The sequence below is a fragment of the Argopecten irradians genome, chromosome 2, assembly GCF_041381155.1.
Source record: "Argopecten irradians isolate NY chromosome 2, Ai_NY, whole genome shotgun sequence".
NCBI classification, from domain to species: domain Eukaryota; kingdom Metazoa; phylum Mollusca; class Bivalvia; order Pectinida; family Pectinidae; genus Argopecten; species Argopecten irradians.
This window is the reverse complement of record NC_091135.1, coordinates 67993742-68014501: the sequence shown is the minus strand read 5'-3', so window position 1 is coordinate 68014501 and position 20760 is coordinate 67993742. Positions and strand designations below refer to the sequence as shown.

Sequence of the window (20760 nt, the reverse complement as noted above, 5' to 3'; positions counted from 1 at the left end):
CTTCTTTTTTCTTCTTTTCTTTCTTCTTCTTTCTTCTCTTTCTCCTTCTTTTCTTCTTTCTTTTTCTTCTTCTCTCTTCTTCTCTTTCTTCTTTTCTCCTCTCTCTTTTTTCTTTCTTCTTCTTTCTTCTTTTTTTCTCTTCTTCTCTTCTCTTTTCTCTCTTTTCTTTCTTCTTCTTTTTTCTCTTCTCTTCTCCTCTCTCTCTTTCTTTTTCTTCTCTTCTCTTTCTCTTGTTCTCTTTGTTATTCTCTTTCTCTCTCTCTTCTCACTTTCTTCTTTTTTCTTATTCTTTTCTTTTCTCTTTTTCCTCTTCTTTTTTTTTTTTCTATGTTCCACTCTATTCTTTTCTTTTATTTTTCTTTTTCTCTCTTTCTTTTCTTTTCTTTTTTTCTTCTCCTCCTCTCATTCTTTCCTTTTTCTTCCCTCTTCTCCCTTTCCTTTGTCACTTTCTTCTTTCTCTCTTCTTCCTTTCTTTCTAACCTCTTCTTCCTTTCCATTTTTCTTCCCTCTTCTTCTTTTAGACCTTTTCTTTTTCTATTCTTTTTACACTTCATTTTTTTTTTATTCATTACTTGTCTTCTTTTTTTCATTCTTCTTACATCCTCTTTCTATTCGTTCTCTTCTTTTCATTTTCCTCTTTTTTTTCTTTTTTTTTCTCTTCTTTTATTTACCTTCTTTCTCTTCTCTCTCTCCTTTTCTGGCATTTTCTCTCTTTCTCTTTCTTTATTTTCTTTCATCTCTTTCTTTTTTTCTCTTTCTTTCATTCTTTTTCTTTTTTTCCTATCTTCTTCTTTTCTTTCTTTCTCTCCTTTTCTTTCTCTTTTCCTGCTTCTTTCTCTTTTTTTTGCTCTACTTCTTTCCTTCTTTTCTTTTACATCTTCTTTCTTTCTTTCTCTTTTCTTTTTTTTCTCTCTTTTCTTTCCTTTCTTTTCCCCCCCTTCTTCGTTTCTCTCTTTCTTTTTCTTTAGTTAGTTCTTCTATTCTTTAGTTTTTTCTTTTTTTCTCTTCTCTATTTCTCTTTCTTCCTCCCTTCTTTTCTTATCTCTCTTCTCTTTTCTTTTTCTTCTCTTTGTTTATCTCTGTTGTCTCTATTCTCTTGAGCTCTCTTCTCTTCTCTCTCTTTCTTGACTCTACTTATCTCTTCTACTCTTCTTCTCTATTTTATCGTTCTCTCTCTATTCTCTTATCTCTCCTCTTCTACAATCTTAAACCTCTTATTCTTCTCTCTTCTTCTCTCTTCTTTTTCTTCTATTCCTTTTCTATTCTCATTCTCTCTTCCTTCTTTCCTACTTCTCCTATCTCTCTTATTTTCTTCTCTTCTCTATCTCTGGTTCTTTCTATCTTCTCTTCTCTTCTCTCTCTATCTCTCTTCTCTTCCCATCTCTCTCTTTCTTTCTCTCTCTTTCTCCAACCTCTTCCTTCTCTTACTGCTACTTTCTTTACTTCTTCCTACTCCTTTCTCTTGTTTTTCTTCTTCTCCTCGCTCTTCTTTCTCTTATCTTCTTCTTCTCTCTTCTCTCCTTTCTCTCAGTCTATCTTCTCTCTTTTCTCTCTTTCTTACCTTTTTTCTTCTCTACTTTCTCTTCTTTTCTTTTATTATTCTTTAAACCTCTATGTGGTCCTTCCTCTTCTCTTTATTCTACTCCTTTCTCTATTCTTATCTTCTTGTTCCTTCTACCCTGCTTTTCCTTTTTCTACTTTAATTCTTTGGACTTCTTTCATACCCCCCCCCTCTTCTCTCTTGTTCTTCTCTCTTTCACTATTCATCCTCTTTTCCTATTTCTACTCTTTCTTGTTTCTTCATTTTCTCTCTTCACCCCTCTCTTATCTTTCTACTTTGTCTTCTCTGTTTCTTTTTCTTCTATCGTTCTCTTCTTCGTCTCTTTCTTCTTCTTTCTAATTTCTTCTTCCTATCTTCTCACTTTCTCTCATCTTCCCTCTTCTTCTTCTTCTATCAGATTCCTTTCCCTCTTTCTCTTCTCGCTATCTTTTCTCTCACCTCTCTTGTGGTTCTTCGTTCTCTTCTCTTCGTTCTCTCTCTGCTCTTTCTATTCTTTGCTTTCCCCTCTGAGACCTTTTTCAATTGTACTTCTTTTTCTTTCTTACTCTGTCTGCCTTCTTCTCTCTACTCCTTTCTTACTTTTATTGCCCTCTTATTCTAAACCTCGTTCTACTCTCTCTTAACCCTCTCTATCTCTTTTCCTCTTTCTCTTCTTACTTACCTCTTCTACGCTGGCTTCTATGTTTTCTCGTTCTTGTTTCTGTTTTCTTCTTCTTACTCTACATCTGTTCTTTCTTCTTTTCTACATCTCTTCTCTGCTTATCTTATCTCCTTTTCTTTCTTCTCTCTCTTGTATCTTCTCCTCTTCTTCGTTTCTTCCTATCTGTCTCTTCACTCTTCTATCCTCTCTCTTCTCTTCGTCTTATCTACTTCTCTTCTTTTCCTCTTCTCTTTCTTCTTCCTCTTCTCTCTTCTCCCTCATCTTCTCTTACTTTTACTCTTCTCTTCTTCTTCTTCACTTCCTCTATATATCATCTTTTCTCTCTTCTCCTCTTCTTCTCTCTTCCTCTAATTCCTTCTTCTTTCTGTCCCTCTTATCTTCTTAAACTTATTATCCTTTTTCTCTTCTTCTAACTCATTTTCGTTTCCTCTTAATCTCACTTCTCACTCCCTATTCTTCTTCTCTTTTGCTATTTCTAGCTCTTTCCATCTAACTTCTTATCTTCCTCTTTCTGCTTCTACATTCTCTTCTTTCCTCTATTCTCTCTACTGTCTCTACTTCTATTGCTTTCTTTTCTTATCTTCTTTCATCCTTCCTTCTTTTCTCAATTCCTCTACGTCTTCTCTTTGTCTCTACCTCTATTTTTTCCTGTCTCGCATATACTCCCTTCTTCCTCTGTTCTTATCCTCCTTCTACTCTGACCACATACCAATACATCAGGAGTGTTGGTTCTCCCACTTTACAGTACAGTAAAGGATCTCTACTGAATACTGTGTGGTATCTACCCAGCAGTAGGAAGGCACCACATACCAATACATCAGGAGTGTTGGTTCTCCCACTTTATTTTACAGTACAGTAAAGGATCTCTACTGAATACTGTGTGGTATCTACCCAGCAGTAGAGGCACCACATACCAATACATCAGGAGTGTTGGTTCTCCCACTTTATTTTACAGTACAGTAAAGGATCTCTACTGAATACTGTGTGGTATCTACCCAGCAGTAGAGGCACCACATACCAATACATCAGGAGTGTTGGTTCTCCCACTTTATTTTACAGTACAGTAAAGGATCTCTACTGAATACTGTGTGGTGTCTACCCAGCAGTAGAGGCACCACATACCAATACATCAGGAGTGTTGGTTCTCCCACTTTATTTTACAGTACAGTACAGGATCTCTACTGAATACTGTGTGGTATCTACCCAGCAGTAGAGGCACCACATATTAATACATCAGGAGTGTTGGTTCTCCCACTTTACAGTACAGTACAGGATCTCTACTGAATACTGTGTGGTATCTACCCAGCAGTAGAGGCACCACATACCAATACATCAGGTGTGTTGGTTCTCCCACTTTATTTTACAGTACAGTAAAGGATCTCTACTGAATACCATGTGGTATCTACCCAGCAGTAAAGGCACCACATATCAATACATCAGGAGTGTTGGTTCTCCCACTTTATTTTACAGTACAGTACAGGATCTCTACTGAATACTGTGTGGTATCTACCCAGCAGTAGAGGCACCACATATTAATACATCAGGAGTGTTGGTTCTCCCACTTTATTTTACAGTACAGTAAAGGATCTCTACTGAATACCATGTGGTATCTACCCAGCAGTAAAGGCGCCACATATCAATACATCAGGAGTGTTGGTTCTCCCACTTTATTTTACAGTACAGTACAGGATCTCTACTGAATACCATGTGGTATCTACCCAGCAGTAAAGGCACCACATATCAATACATCAGGAGTGTTGGTTCTCCCACTTTATTTTACAGTACAGTACAGGATCTCTACTGAATACTGTGTGGTATCTACCCAGCAGTAAAGGCACCACATATCAATACATCAGGAGTGTTGGTTCTTCCACTTTATTTTACAGTACAGTACAGGATCTCTACTGAATACCATGTGGTATCTACCCAGCAGTAAAGGCACCACATATCAATACATCAGGAGTGTTGGTTCTCCCACTTTATTTTACAGTACAGTACAGGATCTCTACTGAATACTGTGTGGTATCTACCCAGCAGTAAAGGCACCACATATCAATACATCAGGAGTGTTGGTTCTCCAACTTGACTTTACAATACTTATCTCTGACTTACATCAAATCAATTCTCATAAAGAGGGAGGGGGGGGGGGGGGTATGGCCACTCAATGATAAGCAAAATATTTTGCAGGAAGATACATTAGGGTCATATTGTATTATATGGTATGTTAACTATTTTTATCTAAATAACCATAAAATCAAGATTCCAAATTTAGTCTCCTTCGACGATCATGCAGTGAGGCTGCAGGCATAATTCTAATATCCTGCCTTGGAATTAAGCGCATAAAACAAGTCTAAATAATTTAAAATCCTGCCTAAAAAACATGGGAAACAACATGTGCTTATTGGTCAGATGATACTTTTAATTGAATATGACCTAATGTATGCATGTGACCTAGCCAATGTGACCCTAAGATGTAATCATCTGAAGCAGGTCATGTCAAGATCCTTATGAAGTACTAAACATCAATTTCAAGCAATCAAATCTTTGAAAAAATCATAGTTTTCACCAAAAATATGAAAGTTTTTAATGCTAAAATATAACAAATGCTTAACTAGGGGACTGTGACCTACTTTTTGAATTTTTCATCAGTTTTCTGAACTGAACTTCACAAACCCAATATTTGCAGGCAAAACCTGCAAAAAATGTTATCTCTATTCTAATATTTAATTAATTAGGACTTTTAAAAACAATGAAAATGTGAATTTTCACCCTTTGACGAGCGCAGAATAAATCGGATATTCTGAATAGCATACAACATGCAAAATATTTTGCCTATCCCTGAGTGACTGTAAAATGGCCCAATGTGATACCCCTCCTTTGACCTCTGACCTACAATACCCTTCATCAGTAATTTTGACCTCTCACCTACCTCAATACTAGTGTCCTCTTTTACTTGATTGTGTTTGGCTTGTTTTGCTGCTGGTTCTAAACTGTCGTCTCCTTCACTGGAAAAAGTTGTAACACACGGTCGTATTTACTAGGATAACATTCATTTACTGTCAATGTTATTTTGTGACATACAAATATGTATATCAATTTCCAATTTCTAAGCTACTACGAATTCCTTTTGAAACCAATTACCTTTTAATAGAAATTAGTTCCTAGCAAAAAGTCACAATCATCATCAGGTAAATGAAGTATCATGAAGTTGACCAGTCACATGATAAACTAATGCTCTACTAAATGAGTCAAAGAAGTACACTCTGTAATCCTCATTATCCCGCCTCAGACAAGAATCTTGTATTCCTTCCTATTGGTTAAAATGACGTCACGTGATATCCAATATATAGTCGTATTATAGGTTAGTAGAAATCGTGTCAGGTTTGGACGATGGAGTTATCGTTCTTTGCCCCTAACGTCATTAGCAACAAGATGGCATTCAAGGAACGCTTCGCATGACGACGGCACTCAATGACATGGAGACAAAATGTTCGAATGATAGCGCTAATGACCACTTTCAAAGCAAACCGAAATCGACAACACTTATTTAGGATTATTTAACAGAAATGGACCATGACTCCCCCGATACAAGTTTATTTTAGACCCAATATTTTTCCGTATTAGGTCACTAACAAACTCTGTAACTAATAATATTCTACCATTGGATTATGTCAGAGCAAAGCTGAAGGCTGTGTGTACAAGAACAGATAAAACAGGTAGTTTGGTTCTTAGATGTATACCAAAAGAATCATGGTACTCTATATGGCTTTGAAGTTGAGCTCTCTGTGTACTCTGTGTGGCTTTAAGTTGAGCTCTCAAAGGAAGTGTCTGTAGGTCTGTGAATGGTCAGGATTTTGTTCTCTCCTGAAATGCCTTCAGTTTTGCTATGATATAACTCGGGGGTGGATATAACAAAGTGATCGTAACACCTGGAATACTGAGGTTGATAATCCATCAGCCAAGTGATATATTGTGCCACATCAACCCTCTCCTTTTCCCTAACCCTTCATCCATGACCTGTATCCATGCTAATTAAGTCCTACAGTTTTATATACTGACCTGTCTCTAGCACGTTTTTTCCTCTGGATTTCTTCTCCTTTTACAGACGACAGCTACAATCATAATTGATAAACAAAGATTACCAATCAATTTACCAAAACTTGTGTGACTACACATGTATGCTTTTTCTGATATAAAACTTGTGTGAGTAATGTATGCTTTTTCTGGTATAAAACTTGTGTAAGTACATGTATGCTTTTTTTGATATAAAACTTGTGTGAGTACATGTATGCTTTTTCTGGTATAAAACTTGTGTGAGTACATGTATGCTTTATCATATAAAACTTGTGTGAGTACATGTATGCTTTTTCTGGTATAAAACTTGTGTGAGTACATGTATGCTTTATCATATAGAACTTGTGTGAGTACATGTATGCTTTTTCTGGTATAAAACTTGTGTGAGTACATGTTTGCTTTTTCTGGTATAAAACTTGTGTGAGTACATGTATGCTTTTTCTGGTATAAAACTTGTGTGAGTACATGTTTGCTTTATCATATAAAACTTGTGTGAGTACATGTATGCTTTTTCTGGTATAAAACCTGTGTGAGTACATGTATGCTTTATCATATAAAACTTGTGTGTATACATGTATGCTTTTTCTGATATAAAACTTGTGTGAGCACATGTTTGCTTTTTCTTATATAAAACTTGTGTGAGCACATGTTTGCTTTTTCTGATATAAAACTTGTGTGAGTTCATGTAGATACCTGTGTAAATCAATATCTAGTTTAATACATAAAATCTTGATTTGATAATTACCTTGGGTATATCAAGTGTGTTAACAACAAGCCTGCTTTTGTCGGATCCAATCTGATCTAGCGATGTTACGCTGAAAGGAAGCATAAACAAAGATATGGAAAATAATATTTAAAAATGAAACGCACCAGAGCTCAAAGATTAGACAAACAACACCTTGTTTTAGGACTTTTTGACTTTGAGTCAAGTTTATTCATGGAACTTTAAAATGATATCTCCTCGTATTAGCATCTGCTTTATTGATACTGATAGGAATTTCCCAACAATTTTATTTCCGTGAATGTTAATCTTTGTGAACTTGATTGGAAATCAAAGTCACAAAATTTAGTAACAGTGAAAGATTGTTGGTTTACAGTAACTTATCAGAGATATTGAAAAGAATAAAATATATTTAAATGTTGAACAAAAATAACCTGATCATGTGTTGTGAAGCAAACTTCCGAAGCACATCTTCTATCATTACTAGCTGGACATCCCTGCCAGTCAGACGGGAGATTTGGTCTGATATTACAGCAGAGTTACATGGGATGTCTAAGCTGATATCACAGAGCAGCATTCTGACACGTTTCTCTATCTCAAGGTCTGCTTTTTGTACAGTTTCTATTTCTTTAGTGGCATCCGACTTTATGGACTGCGAGATAGGAGAACTGTCTTGTGCCTTGACACTCTGGCTTGAGAGGGGAGACTTGACTTCAGGCTTGGATGTAGCTGTAATAAAGAAACTGGGAATGTAAAACCAGATTGTTAATTCTGCAGAGTTGCAGAAGTTATGACCATCACCTTCTGTACTATACGCATATTTAAATAATGTAGACCGTCCCTTTTGTGAGGTCATATGTTTGTAACATCGCTATCCGGATTCTGACAAACGTATTTTTTTCCCCCGTACCCATCTTTTATAATTTGCTTCATCAGCTTTCATGCAATTAGCTTTCCTATTTTTTACTCGAAGTGTATCTATCTAAAGGTGAAGTAATCGGTGAATATAATATAATTTTGAAGATTCATGCATGAAATAAAATCCAAGATCACAATAGTGGGTAAACAATCAGATGAGATAATACACATGTATTTATGGAACCCAAAATGAAAAACTTTGTGTCATTAACAAATGAATGACCATAATCACTATAATTGTGTACCTTTTGTCTCTTTTTTTACCGATATCTTTTTGTAGAATAGAAATAAATTTACCCAGTATATGGATGCTGAAGGAAGTAAGTAGTGTTTTGAATGGAATCATTCCAGCTTAATAGACACCCATTGTAAAATACTGGTATACTAATTTTTGTCCAGAAATGGGCAAACATGTTAACAAAATATGGAAATAAAATTGCGCAAAAATATTTTCATTTCATTTTTTCATCAAAATCTTAACTTATAATTTGATAGATGCTATTATGGAAAATAGTCGATTTCAATACAGTACCACACTGAGCAAACTACATGCCTCAGAAAATGCTCATGTATTTCCTGCTGATAAGACTCTTTTTGAAAATTTGAGGTCAGGCCTAGCTTGCAAACTTCACTGATAAATAACACGGTGGGGAATCACGTGGTCTGTAGTTGGTGTGTTTCACGAATCAAAATGGCGGCCGCCAGCAGTTTTGCCAGAAAAGGAGGTAAGTCACTGAAAATACCCTTTGTATCGGCATTTTATAGTGACGAGCATATGCTATACATAATTCTAGACAAACCGATACCTTAGTTGTGTTGCAACGCTCTGTACTTTTCTCTAACATTCTGACCAAAGTTTTGAATCGGAGCGATTTTGCTCGTAGTAGAATTGGTAGTATACACGAACATACACTTTTCGTACGTTTTCTGTGTTTAGACGGGGCCATTCGCTGTAAATGTGATATTGTCTATTTGTTATTGTCTACATTCAATTGCACATCTAACCTTTCTGGCAGAAAACAGCATGTTCATGGTTAATTCTTTGGTTTTACGAAAGGATGAGTAAACACGTACCGTTTTGGATTGATGAGTTGACACGAACTGCTACATATGTCCGTTAATTTGACTAAGCTGGCAAACATTGATATTATAATAATTATGTTCAAGTATGTTTACACGATTAACTTATACCAGTTTGAATAAACCACATGATGTAGTATGTGCTCGGTTAAAATCCAATGGAATATGTTAACAAGCTATCGTTTAATGGAATATCGTTCAATATCTATGACAACTGTTATAATATCCAGGACATTCACAACCTACTGCATCACTGCATATCATCTGGTTAAGGAAACAAACGGGAAGATTGGGGAATGTCATAACACTTTTTGTCTGTGTCCGTCCATTTCTAGACGATCAATATAGATATATACTGTATCTAACACACACGTTTAATGTTTTTAAGTGTTGGTAATGTTGAGATTTGTTTGTTAATCAGTTTTATAGATGAATATGTTATAGAATGAACCTACAACTTAGTCACAGAAAGACATTGATGGTTTTTCGTAACCAATTTAGGCTAACATAATAACTTACCGTAACTTTATTCATCCAAAGGGAAAATCACAAACAAGTTTATAAACAACAAACAATTAATCTGTACAACATCAATAATAATAATTTGGTATTTTTCAGAGATCACTTTACAAGACCGGAATAAGACGCCTGTCAGAACGACGGAATGAAGGAACGTTTAACGTGTTGCCATACAAAAAGATTCCTGTGTGTCAGATGGGTCAAGTCTCCTTGCAATGAATCAAGTATGCTACTGGATTAAAATTGGACTGTACAGAAGAGTATAAATTAAACTAATGAACAAAACCCATGCTTCAATATGTATTTATTGAGTATTTTAATTTGTAAAATGATTTTTAAAAGGGAATATGGGCAACACCACACACAGTGTATTTCAAATTCGCGAAACTTGTAGGGAACGTCTTTATTTGGAACATGGGAACGCTTGTGAGCACCGTGTCTAGTTGTTTTTTTTATTAGAATTACGGTTATCACAAACTATTTCGTCATTTTGCATAAAGAAATAAAGATTGTAAATTAAGGAAAGACCCAATGTCATGACTCTTTCCTTCAGAAATAAGACTTAAAAATCTCTCACTAAAATTTCCGAAGTTATAGTCAAACACATACATATGTGGAATAACCACAGGGGGCCAACTCAATGAAAATGGATGTTGTCATACATTTTTTGTAATTGGTGGATGGACTGATGAGTAAATATGACAGTCATGTGATTTTTTTCAGAAAATATGAAATTTGAAAATTTATTTTAAAAATCGGGATATTTACTATAAAACAGTAAACAGTATAGTAAATATCCCGATTTTATAAACATTTTTTCAGATTAACATGATGTAAGCCAATAATGAATGTACGGCATATTTTACGAATTCCTGTTGTTTTGTATGGCATATTTGTCGTAAAAAACCAACGTACATATTTGCCATTTTGACTGATGTTGCAAACGACTTCCACTTCCGGTCACTTGCGGAATTCAAATGGGTATATCCCAAAGTATATCCTCACCTTCCAATCTTATGTGTTAAAGTTTAATCAATTATGGGAATCTTTCTTTTAACTGGTATAAGTTAATCTTACATACTTAAGCACACACTATCAATGTTTGCCAGATTAGTCAAATTGAAGGAAATAAGTACATGTAGCAGTTCGTGTCAACTCATCAATCCAAAACGGTACGTGTTTACTCACCCTTTCGTAAAACCAAAGAATTAACAATGAACATGATGTTTTCTGCCAGAAAGGTTAGATGTACAATTAAATGTAGACAATAACAAATAGACAATATCACATTGACAGCGAATGGCCCCGTCTAAACACACAAAAACGAACGAAAAGTGTATGTTCGTGTATACTACCAATTCTACTACAAGCAAAATCGCTCCGATTCAAAACTTTGGTCAGAATGTTAGAGAAAAGTACAGAGCGTTGCAACACAACTAAGGTATCGGTTTGTCTAGAATTATGTATAGCATATGCTCTTCATTATAAAATGCCGATACAAAGGGTATTTTCAGTGACTTACCTCCTTTTCTGGCAAAACTGCTGGCGGCCACCATTTTGATTCGTGAAACACACCAACTACAGACCACGTAATTCCCCACCGTGAATAAAATTATCAACATATGTAATTATTGTATTATCTTGTATGCCCCAATAATATGATAAATACAGAAAACTAACAAGGGTAAATAAATAACATATTTAACGTTAAAAGGACTTAGGTGCTACGGATTTGCCTATTCATATGTTTTAGGGGTAGTAGAAAGCAAATTGGTCATATTTTGAAAAATAATGTGATGAGATATACTTTTTATTGGTGTTTCATATTGAAAATACAATCTTCAGATTATTTTTTCAGAAAAAAGAAATCATGGCTATTTGAATGCAATTTTTCACTAAAATTGGGTCCAGATTTATTCTTAAAATAGTGATACTTCGTTTTATTGCAGAAAACCTAGCTTATTTGATATACATTGTAGTGATGAATTCTATATTAACAACTGAAGGTATGAACATGATATGGACATGTTCTTTATATCTAAAATCCAGAATATTAAGAATATCAATAAGTACATATATTTAAGCAACCCTTGAAGGAAAATTAAAGTGGTGACGTATGATTTCTATGTGCTTTTGTGATCAGAGTATACCTCAAATCAAAATATAAAAAGATAAACGAAATCCTTCAGCAAACCAGAAGGGACAGTCTGCCTTGAAATAAATCAAAAGTTAATTATTTTCATGATGAAAGACATATTATGTTTACCTAACAGGGGAGGTCACTCTTATCACTCTCCACTAGGACGTTGTTTTCGATGTCACAAGTCAGAGCTCCGGTAATTTTGGATTAAAATATTGCGTTCGACTACATAGACATTGCTTATATACTTTTGCATGGTATATATATGTGTCTGATTATGGATTATCGGACGACTGATGCGTGACTATGACTCTAGGAAAAAATGGTATACTACTGTGAAAAAAAATCAGTTTAATCGAGTCGGGTGGTAAAATTTAAAATATGGCGACTGTCGTCCCTTTCTTTGTTTTATAGTAAATATCCAAATTTTTAATAATTTTTCAAACTTCGTATTTTCTGGACAAAAATCACGTGACTGTTAATATACACAAAAAAAATTATGACAACATCCATTTTCATTGAGTTGGACCCCTGTGGTTTCAAACCTATTTGAAGAAGTTAAATTAAAATTGATGAAACTATTTAGAAAATTCAGTTATTTAATTAAATTAATGTTTAAATTCCATACGAAGTAGGAGAAATATTTTGAACTGTGAAACACAAGTGTTCGAGTTACCTCCCGTCTTTCCACCGAGTTTGTGTTGATAAACATCATGAACCGGTGAATTGAAAGCAATAATTTTTCCTAAAATAACATAAAGATAAATATAAGATATTTCTTAGCATCTTCGTCATTCGTGTTTAAAATTTGACAAAATAAAAGCAATATCGCAACTTACCTGAACTTGGTGTTGAAGTCGCCGGCTGTACGGTTGGTGAGGTAATGTTTGTGATTTCCGCCTCAAGACCCTCTCTCTGCTTCCTCCGTGCTGCCATCTTCGCACGAAGGTTTCCATGTCGACTTTTGACAGCCTGAACATCATTCAGTGGGTCTGACATCGTGCTTTATCGTGTAAAACTGCATGTGCTTCTTCAGTCCCTTGTTTCGATTTAAACCGGAAGTTAAACATTTACACTAATCAACGACTAGTACATTTATTAGGGACAAAATGTAACAACATAGTTCTTAGGGCCTGTCTAGAAACTATGCAAATGATAATAATAATAATAATAACTCGTAAACGCTGGTACACCCAAAAGAATATCATATTAATTTACATACATGTTGTTATTTTAAAAAAAAGTTTTCGCTGTAAATGCTGTATGTGGAAAAAATAGTAAAATAATCTCTTTGAGGAATAAATACAATGGAGACTATACTGAAGGTGGATTAGTGATTAATATGGAACCAGAAACATAAAAAAAGCATTATGTTCTTTATGGATATATGTATCTGATGAACTGAATGGATCTCTCATTGACCTTTTGGAGCAAAATATAAAGGTTTTTTTAAACATTAATAATGACCTCAGAAAAATACCGATGGCCTAAGATGATGTGACACCAAACATATACATGTATGTCACACAGTATATGTCAGTATACATGTATGTCACACAGTATATGTCAGTATACATGTATGTCACACAGTATATGTCAGTATATGTCACACAGTTTATGTCACACAGTATATGTCAGTATACATGTATGTCACACAGTATATGTCAGTATACATGTATGTCACACAGTATATGTTAGTATACATGTATGTCACACAGTATATGTCAGTATACATGTATGTCACACAGTATATGTCACTCAGTATATGTCAGTATACATGTATGTCACTCAGTATATGTCAGTATACATGTATGTCACACAGTATATGTCAGTATACATGTATGTCACACAGTATATGTCAGTATACATATATGTCACACAGTATATGTCAGTATATGTCACAGTATATGTCAGTATATGTCACAGTATATGTCAGTATATGTCACACAGTATGAGTATTGTTTCGATTAAATTTCCAATATGACATAGATTTTATTTTGTAATTATATGTTTTTGCTATTTGTTTGATGTATGTAATATTCAATGTCGGAGGAAATAAAGAGAACAATATGAAAGTATAGCTTGATAATCCATGTTTTGAAAGAATTCCGTCTGTCATTTCACACGATTTATGCATGGGGATAGGGGATTATAAAACTAGAATGTACTAAAAGTAGAATAAGAATATCATTTTATCTTGAAATGATCTTTGTTAGAGACATTTATCAAAATTTATTACGATAAAAGTGTTATGTTAGAACACTTGATAATGAAAAAAAATATTTCTCGCAAAATTTCCAAAATGAGATTTAGAATTACTTTTTTTTAGTATACGGATTTAACAACAACGTTTTCACTGATGATTATTTTACGATTGCAGAAATCTTTGACATTTTTCGTACATGTAGCTAACGTGGTATGGTGTTGTAATAAATCGATAAGGTTTAAACATGATACTAGACATTGGCACGTGAGGATTTCAATGACGGGTAAATAGAGGCTTTTGTTTACGTTCTATATTTTCTTTTGACTTCAAGGTTGTTTCAAAGTCCTATTTTAATAACAGCTATATCTTATCATTTGCCTTCAACCCTTGTCATTGAATTTAAATGAAAAAGATATCTATTTAAAATGAAATATGGCGCGCGACCACGAATTACAAAGAGATAAGAGTTTACATTACTGATCGGGACCATAAGAAATCACCATGATAATTGGTCTGTGATTAACATTACAAAGCTTATCGTGTTGGTTTTTTAACTCTTAATGCCTACACTATTAACATTTGAATCACATTTTATGTATGTAGGTAAGTCATAAATGTAATTATTCAGATTAAACGTGAAAGGCCCACTACCTCTCCGGGGCAAAACATAAAAGTTTCTTAAAACATTACACCAGTGGCCTAAGATGAGGATACAATACCAAACATATGCAAGATTTCCTGCGTAATAAATGATAACAGTGGAGAGCCGTTTCGCTGTTTTAATGTAAACTTTAAACAAAAATCAAATAGATATATACATGAAATGGATTCAGAAACAAGTGTTTACACTTATATTAATCCGTCTCCATTTTTGACTCATCAGTTCTGCACGGTAATTAAGTGGGAGAATGAATATAAAATTTAGGTATTAGGAAATGAAAAGATGAAAAGGGGAAGAGGAGAAGAGAGATTGCCATTGCCATTGTTTACTTTAAATGAATACAACTGTGAAACGATAACTACAGAAATGAATCATGGAATCAATCGAATCTCTTGGAGCTGATAATGAATTGTTGGACACATGTAAAAATCAAAGAATTTTCATCAATGGTTAAATCATTGGTACCAAGCAGTAAAAGTTCTGTTGTAATAGGATGATTTAGAATAGCAAAGGAACGATTACGAAGATCGGAAAAAAGTCTACAATGTAATAAAAAATGTTCGTTATTTTCATCAACTTGACAGTAGGAGCAAAGCGGACTGTTTATTAGATTCCTACGGAACAAATAATACTTAAGTGAACTGCACTCCATCCTCAGTCTCGCATGGTGAATCTGACCCAATCTAATGCAGATAAGATAGTATGGTGGGACTTGAAATTTGTGTGCGTTTAAATGAGTTTTAAGTTTTGTTATTGAGGGACTGATTTTGATTTCATCAGGAAGTGCATTCCAAAGATTTATTACAGATGGCAGGAAGGATTTCATGAAAAGGCTTGTGCGACAGGAAGGTGGACGGAAGTTATTACCTAATCTAGTATTATGATCATGAATCTTGTTGCGCTGAGGAAGTATTCATTGAAGATACTGCGGAAGGAGACCATGAACTATTTTATGAAAATGGATAATCTTGTGATGTTTACGTCTTTGCTCTAGGGGAAGCCAGCCTGTCTCGAGATATTACCCTACTAGTAAGTCTAGCTCCACCAGTAACTATCCGTGCTGCTTCTAATTGGAGATCTTCTAACATATCTGATTGAGTTTTGGTAAGGTTGTCCCATTTTTGTGTCGCCATATTAAAAAATTGAGCGAATCAGAGAAAAATACAGTGATTGAACGGATGCACGATCTAAAGTGAACTTGAATTTACGTAACATGTTTAGTTTGGGTGAAATTTTAGATTTGAGGAAATTGATATGAACTGTCCACCCACCATTTCCCGAAAGAAATAAACCAAGATGTTTATGCGTGGTAACAGCAGTAAATAAGGTATTATTCATAGTTAAAGGGGGATGAAGCGGGATATTATTCTTTTTAGATATTAATAAGGTTTCTGTTTTTACCGGATTGAATTTAACCAACCACTTAGATGACCATTCATGAAATTTTCTTATATCGTGATTCAGAATATCTGCAGTATTTCCAACTGTATCAACAATGACGTATAATGATCATGAGGTATCGTCTGCAAATAACTTTGTATTATCTCTTATGTCTTCCACTATATCATTTATGAATAACAAAAACAAAAGTGGGCCAAGAATTGAACCCTGGGGTACTCCGGCTTTTACATTTGACCAATTCGAAAACTTACCATTAATTACTACTCTTTGCTTGCGATGAAGAAGATAGTTGCTGAACCAATTAAGAAGAGACCCCCTTATCCCAACACACGACAGTTTGCATAAGAGCCCTTTGTGACAAACACGATCAAAGACTTTGCTAACATAAAAAAATATCATTCTTATTTCTTTACCGTTATCTAATTCAGAGATAATATCATGAGTGATAGCCAGTAGTTGATTTACCGGTGAATCCCCTGTTTAAATCCAGATTGGTAAGGGGATAGTATAGAGTGGGTGTGTAAGAAGTTGTAACATATTTAAAGACACATCTTTCCATGAGTTTACCAACAATAGAAAGTAATGAAATAGGTCTGTAGTTAGTTAAGATGGATTTACTTTCTTTTTTTACGCACAGGCGTGACATTAGCTGATTTCCATTCTGAAGGAAAGATACCAGATTAAAGAGATGATTAAATAGAGAACAAAGAGGTTTACATATAATATCAGCAGATTCCCTGAGTAATCTAGCATTTATAAGATCAGGACCAATAGCTTAAGAACAGTCAAGCTTCAAAATTGCATCCTTAACATCAGTAGGAGTTATGTCAATATTAGATAGATTGTGATTGTGCCCATAGTCAATGTTAGGCAAAACAGTGTCAGTATCATCAATATTAGACTGGGAACAGAAAAAATCATTGATTAAACAAGCTTTTTCGAAATCATCAGAAATGCATTCATTATGAAGAAGTGGGGGTATTACGGAATTTTTACGATTAGGAAATAAGAGTATACAGCTTTCCACCACTTCTTTACACTGAGATTAGAGGGTGTCCGAAGGTTTCCACAAAGATTATTGTTGACATATGCGATTTTAGCCTGTTTGATTGAATTGATACATTTATTGCGAATTTGGCGGAAATTTGACCAGTGAGCATCTGTAGGAGAACGTTTGGCTCTTTGTGGGCACGTTTTCGTTTACGGATTAACCATTTGATTTCATTTGACATCCAGGGCACTTCGAATGATCGTACAGAAATGGTTTTGTTTGGTATACAGGATTTAGCTATTTCAAGCAACGTCTCTGTAAATTTTTTAACTGAGTCGTTAATATCATCAACGTCGATAAATGTATTCCAGTTAACATTAATCAATTTTCCTCTAAATAAATCATAATTACCCTTATCGAAGAGCCAAATGTTACGTTTAAAACTTTGCTGAATTGGTAAAGAAAGTAGGACAGTGGTATCTAACCGGTTGGTCGAGGAAGCTCTCTCCAACAATACATTTACTAATTATGTTACTGTCACTAACACACACACTATCTAACAGTGAGTTAGAGGATTCAGTAAAAAATGTAGGTGATCTACTAATTGAAACAAGTTATATAGAATAAACATATCTCGCAAGAGAGAGAGGACTGATTGTCGACCAACAAGTTAGCGTTGAAATCACCTGTAAATACAATGTTAGTTATACCCGTGTTAAAGGCTTGTTCAACAGATTGAGATATGTGAGACCAGGTGATAACTGGAGAATTCGGAGGTCTATAAAAAGTACCATACAAAAACTGTTCTGTGCCAAGAACTATTTCCAACCATACACATTCTATAGTTGGTAATTCAAGATCTTGCGTACGCTTTGCAGGTATAGTACCTTTAACATAGACAGATATACCACCGCCAGTACGATCAGGCCTACAGTAACAGAATGGGTCAGAGTAACCAGGCAGACTGAGTTCTGGAGAGATATCTGTGACCTTTAGCCAAGTCTCGGTAAATGATAAAATAGTGCATTTGTTAAGTTCGGTAAAAGGTATATCGACTTTTTTTATTTAGACTTTGAACGTTGAGATGGACGGATGAAAAATTATGCTCAAGGTCAAGCTGTTCACTTATATTTGAAAAAAGTGATGATGAAGGTGAATTCAGAGACGAAGGACCGGGATTTATTTCAATATCACCGGACAAAGATAGTTGCCACTGAATAAGCGAGAAAAAGAAGGAAAAAAGATGAAAAATTCTACTGTACAAAAAAATGATGCTAATAAACTTACGAAGACAACTATTACGAAAAGAATGGATTAAAGACCTAACAAATGACAAATATATTAATAAAACCAGAAGTAATAACCCAACACAAAATGACTTAAGGATACTCAAATAGATGACAATGTTTGAGGACTGAACACAGTTGTTGAAGTTACCAATTCGAGCATAATAGAGCGATAGACTGACTGGCATTATGTAATGCCGAAGAAGATAGAACTGGTAGTTTAGCATATGACGGAATCAATGGCATAATAGGCAAGGCAGGGGGAGACCGGGAAAAGAAAAGGGACAGAAAAGGTAAAAGTAAGATGAGTAAGGAAGCAAACATCAAAGTAACTATACTAGGGATGGAATCAGGGCAGACCAAAATATTAATACATTTATTTATTTTGTACTGTGGCAGGATGTTGACTAGTGAAATTGTCGCTGAGGTATAGTTTAGGTAAGAGGAGAGAAAAGAGATGTGTAGTTTGTAAAGTTAAGAGTTCGGTGCTATTTACAGACATACAGAATACAGGCCTTTTGAATTTATTTTATTTTTCTTACTTCTTAAGAAAATCAACTTTTTATGTCCCTGTTCCCCCGATGCGAAAATTCACTTGGAAGGTCTTTATCACTACGGTGTTTATTCCAATTGAAAACAAGCGTTCTTACGCCCTTCGAATTTGCGAATTCAAACTCAACAAAAGTAGTGGAACAATATCAATAAACCAGATATTTTCAGCACTAATATCGAGATTAATCAGGCATGGAACTCGATACCAGGTAATAAGAAGTTCCTGTAACAGTTGCGATATGAAAATATTGCGATGTGAGTAAATAAATCATTAATTTCTTTATTCTGATTACCATTTCTAAATTTGACGATTTGATACCAGACATTCCAATGATAGACTGGTTCCCGCCTCAGTTACCTCCATTGCGTACTCTTCACTGCGGACCGGTAGCGGGTAGCCATCTTGAGTTGGAATTCCAACTCCAGAGTAGTGCGCATCATTTCTGAGCATGATATGTCATCATGGAGACGGCTACTTCCGTTAAGAGAAAATAACGTCATTAACGTCGTTCCTATGAACACTCTAAACTCTGTTAACACGAAATGATTTCAAAACTTAAGATCTTATTTAATTTTGTTTATATATCGTTCAAATAAATTATTTATTCTTTACGTTAAGATCCGTCGCTTTGTGCGTAAAGGGGTTTCCCACGTCTAAAAAAAGTGGTACCAGCGAACCGGATATGTAGATTGACCAATCAAAAAAATCATCATGGTTACCCGCTACCGGTCCCTAGTGAGCGGAGCGCAGCCTGGCGGAGAGTAGAGAACTAAGGGAAGGGAACCAGTCTAATTCCAATGACGTCACTTTTTAGTCCTCTATGAGCCCGGGTGAAACAACAGCTACATGCACATTACATTTACAAATTGTTATTTTTCCTATTAGGAAATACGCAATCATACATCATCAAAAAAAATAACAATGTTATCTGCTTCTTATAAAAAAATACTGTATATAAAAAAGCAGAAATCTGGCTTAGTGTTAACGTGTGCAGATCTTCTAATCTTTCGATTCTCACCACCGGCGGCAATTTTTTTTTTTTTTTTTTTTTTTTAATATATCATGCAAACATGCCTATACAAACTATTCACAATATCTGGTGAGGGCTGTATACATGTACATGTAGCTCTATTACTACAGAATAAATAATTATATATCTGAGGATTTACATCGGATATATACACCGCCAATATTAGGCTAAACGTTGGAAGACAAATCACAACACAAACGCAGACTGTAAAGCTTGAAATGACGTCATCAAGGCGAGCGTAATATAAGGAACCAATTCCGGATAATGCGGATCCGGAATTTACTAACAATATACTGGCGCTACCGCTTTTTTCTTTCAAAGAGAGAACATCAATTATAGTATATACTTTTAAACATGAACACACTCATTGGGTAGACTGCCCTCGTGCGTGTAAGGGGATTATTCTGCCCCGGTTATTTTCACAAAAAATACACACTTAACATATTCAAAAGATCATTAGAGTTCAAAGTTACATCCGATAATTGGACAAGGAAAAGTTATTACAAAGCTACCTATTTGGCACTTAGAAAAATAAGAAACAATTAAAAGGCGTTGGAAAAACATTACTGGTACATGGTCACTAGTCACTCCATAACTAACACGTTCAATCAAAAAGGTTCACTTATTAATCAGTCACATAGTCATCCAGATACTTGGGACGTTGGATTTCCCGGCGAGGCCTGTTGGTTACGATCGGGGTTGTGAAAGTTTCTTGTCCATCGTTAAGGGTCGACTGAGGGTTGAATTCATGCGCTGGTATCTCCGATATGACGCTAGGAATTTCGGGTAGTGGTTGTGGTTGTGGAGTTTCTAGCGGTTGCTCATTTTCGCGAAATGTCATCGGTCTGTTTGCAATACTAGTTGGCAATGTTTCATTACACGAGACCGACTCGTCTTCATCGTTGAGTACAGAATTGTCAGACGCGAGAGTTTCTCTTTCCGTTCTTGTCGAAGTGGT

The 20760-nt window shown here is 35.0% G+C and overlaps 1 protein-coding gene across 1 annotated transcript in view; it reads right to left on the bottom strand.

Moving 5' to 3' along the window:
* The window catches only part of LOC138316805 (uncharacterized), a 40797-nt gene extending 28043 nt beyond the window's left edge, over positions 1 to 12754 (bottom strand). The window contains 5 exon segments of the mRNA XM_069258460.1: positions 5152 to 5227; positions 6282 to 6334; positions 7042 to 7111; positions 7452 to 7746; positions 12514 to 12754. Coding sequence (XP_069114561.1) covers positions 5152 to 5227; positions 6282 to 6334; positions 7042 to 7111; positions 7452 to 7746; positions 12514 to 12673 — 654 coding nt within the window. The 5' untranslated portion in view covers positions 12674 to 12754.
* Between the last annotated feature and the right edge of the window lie 8006 nt (positions 12755 to 20760).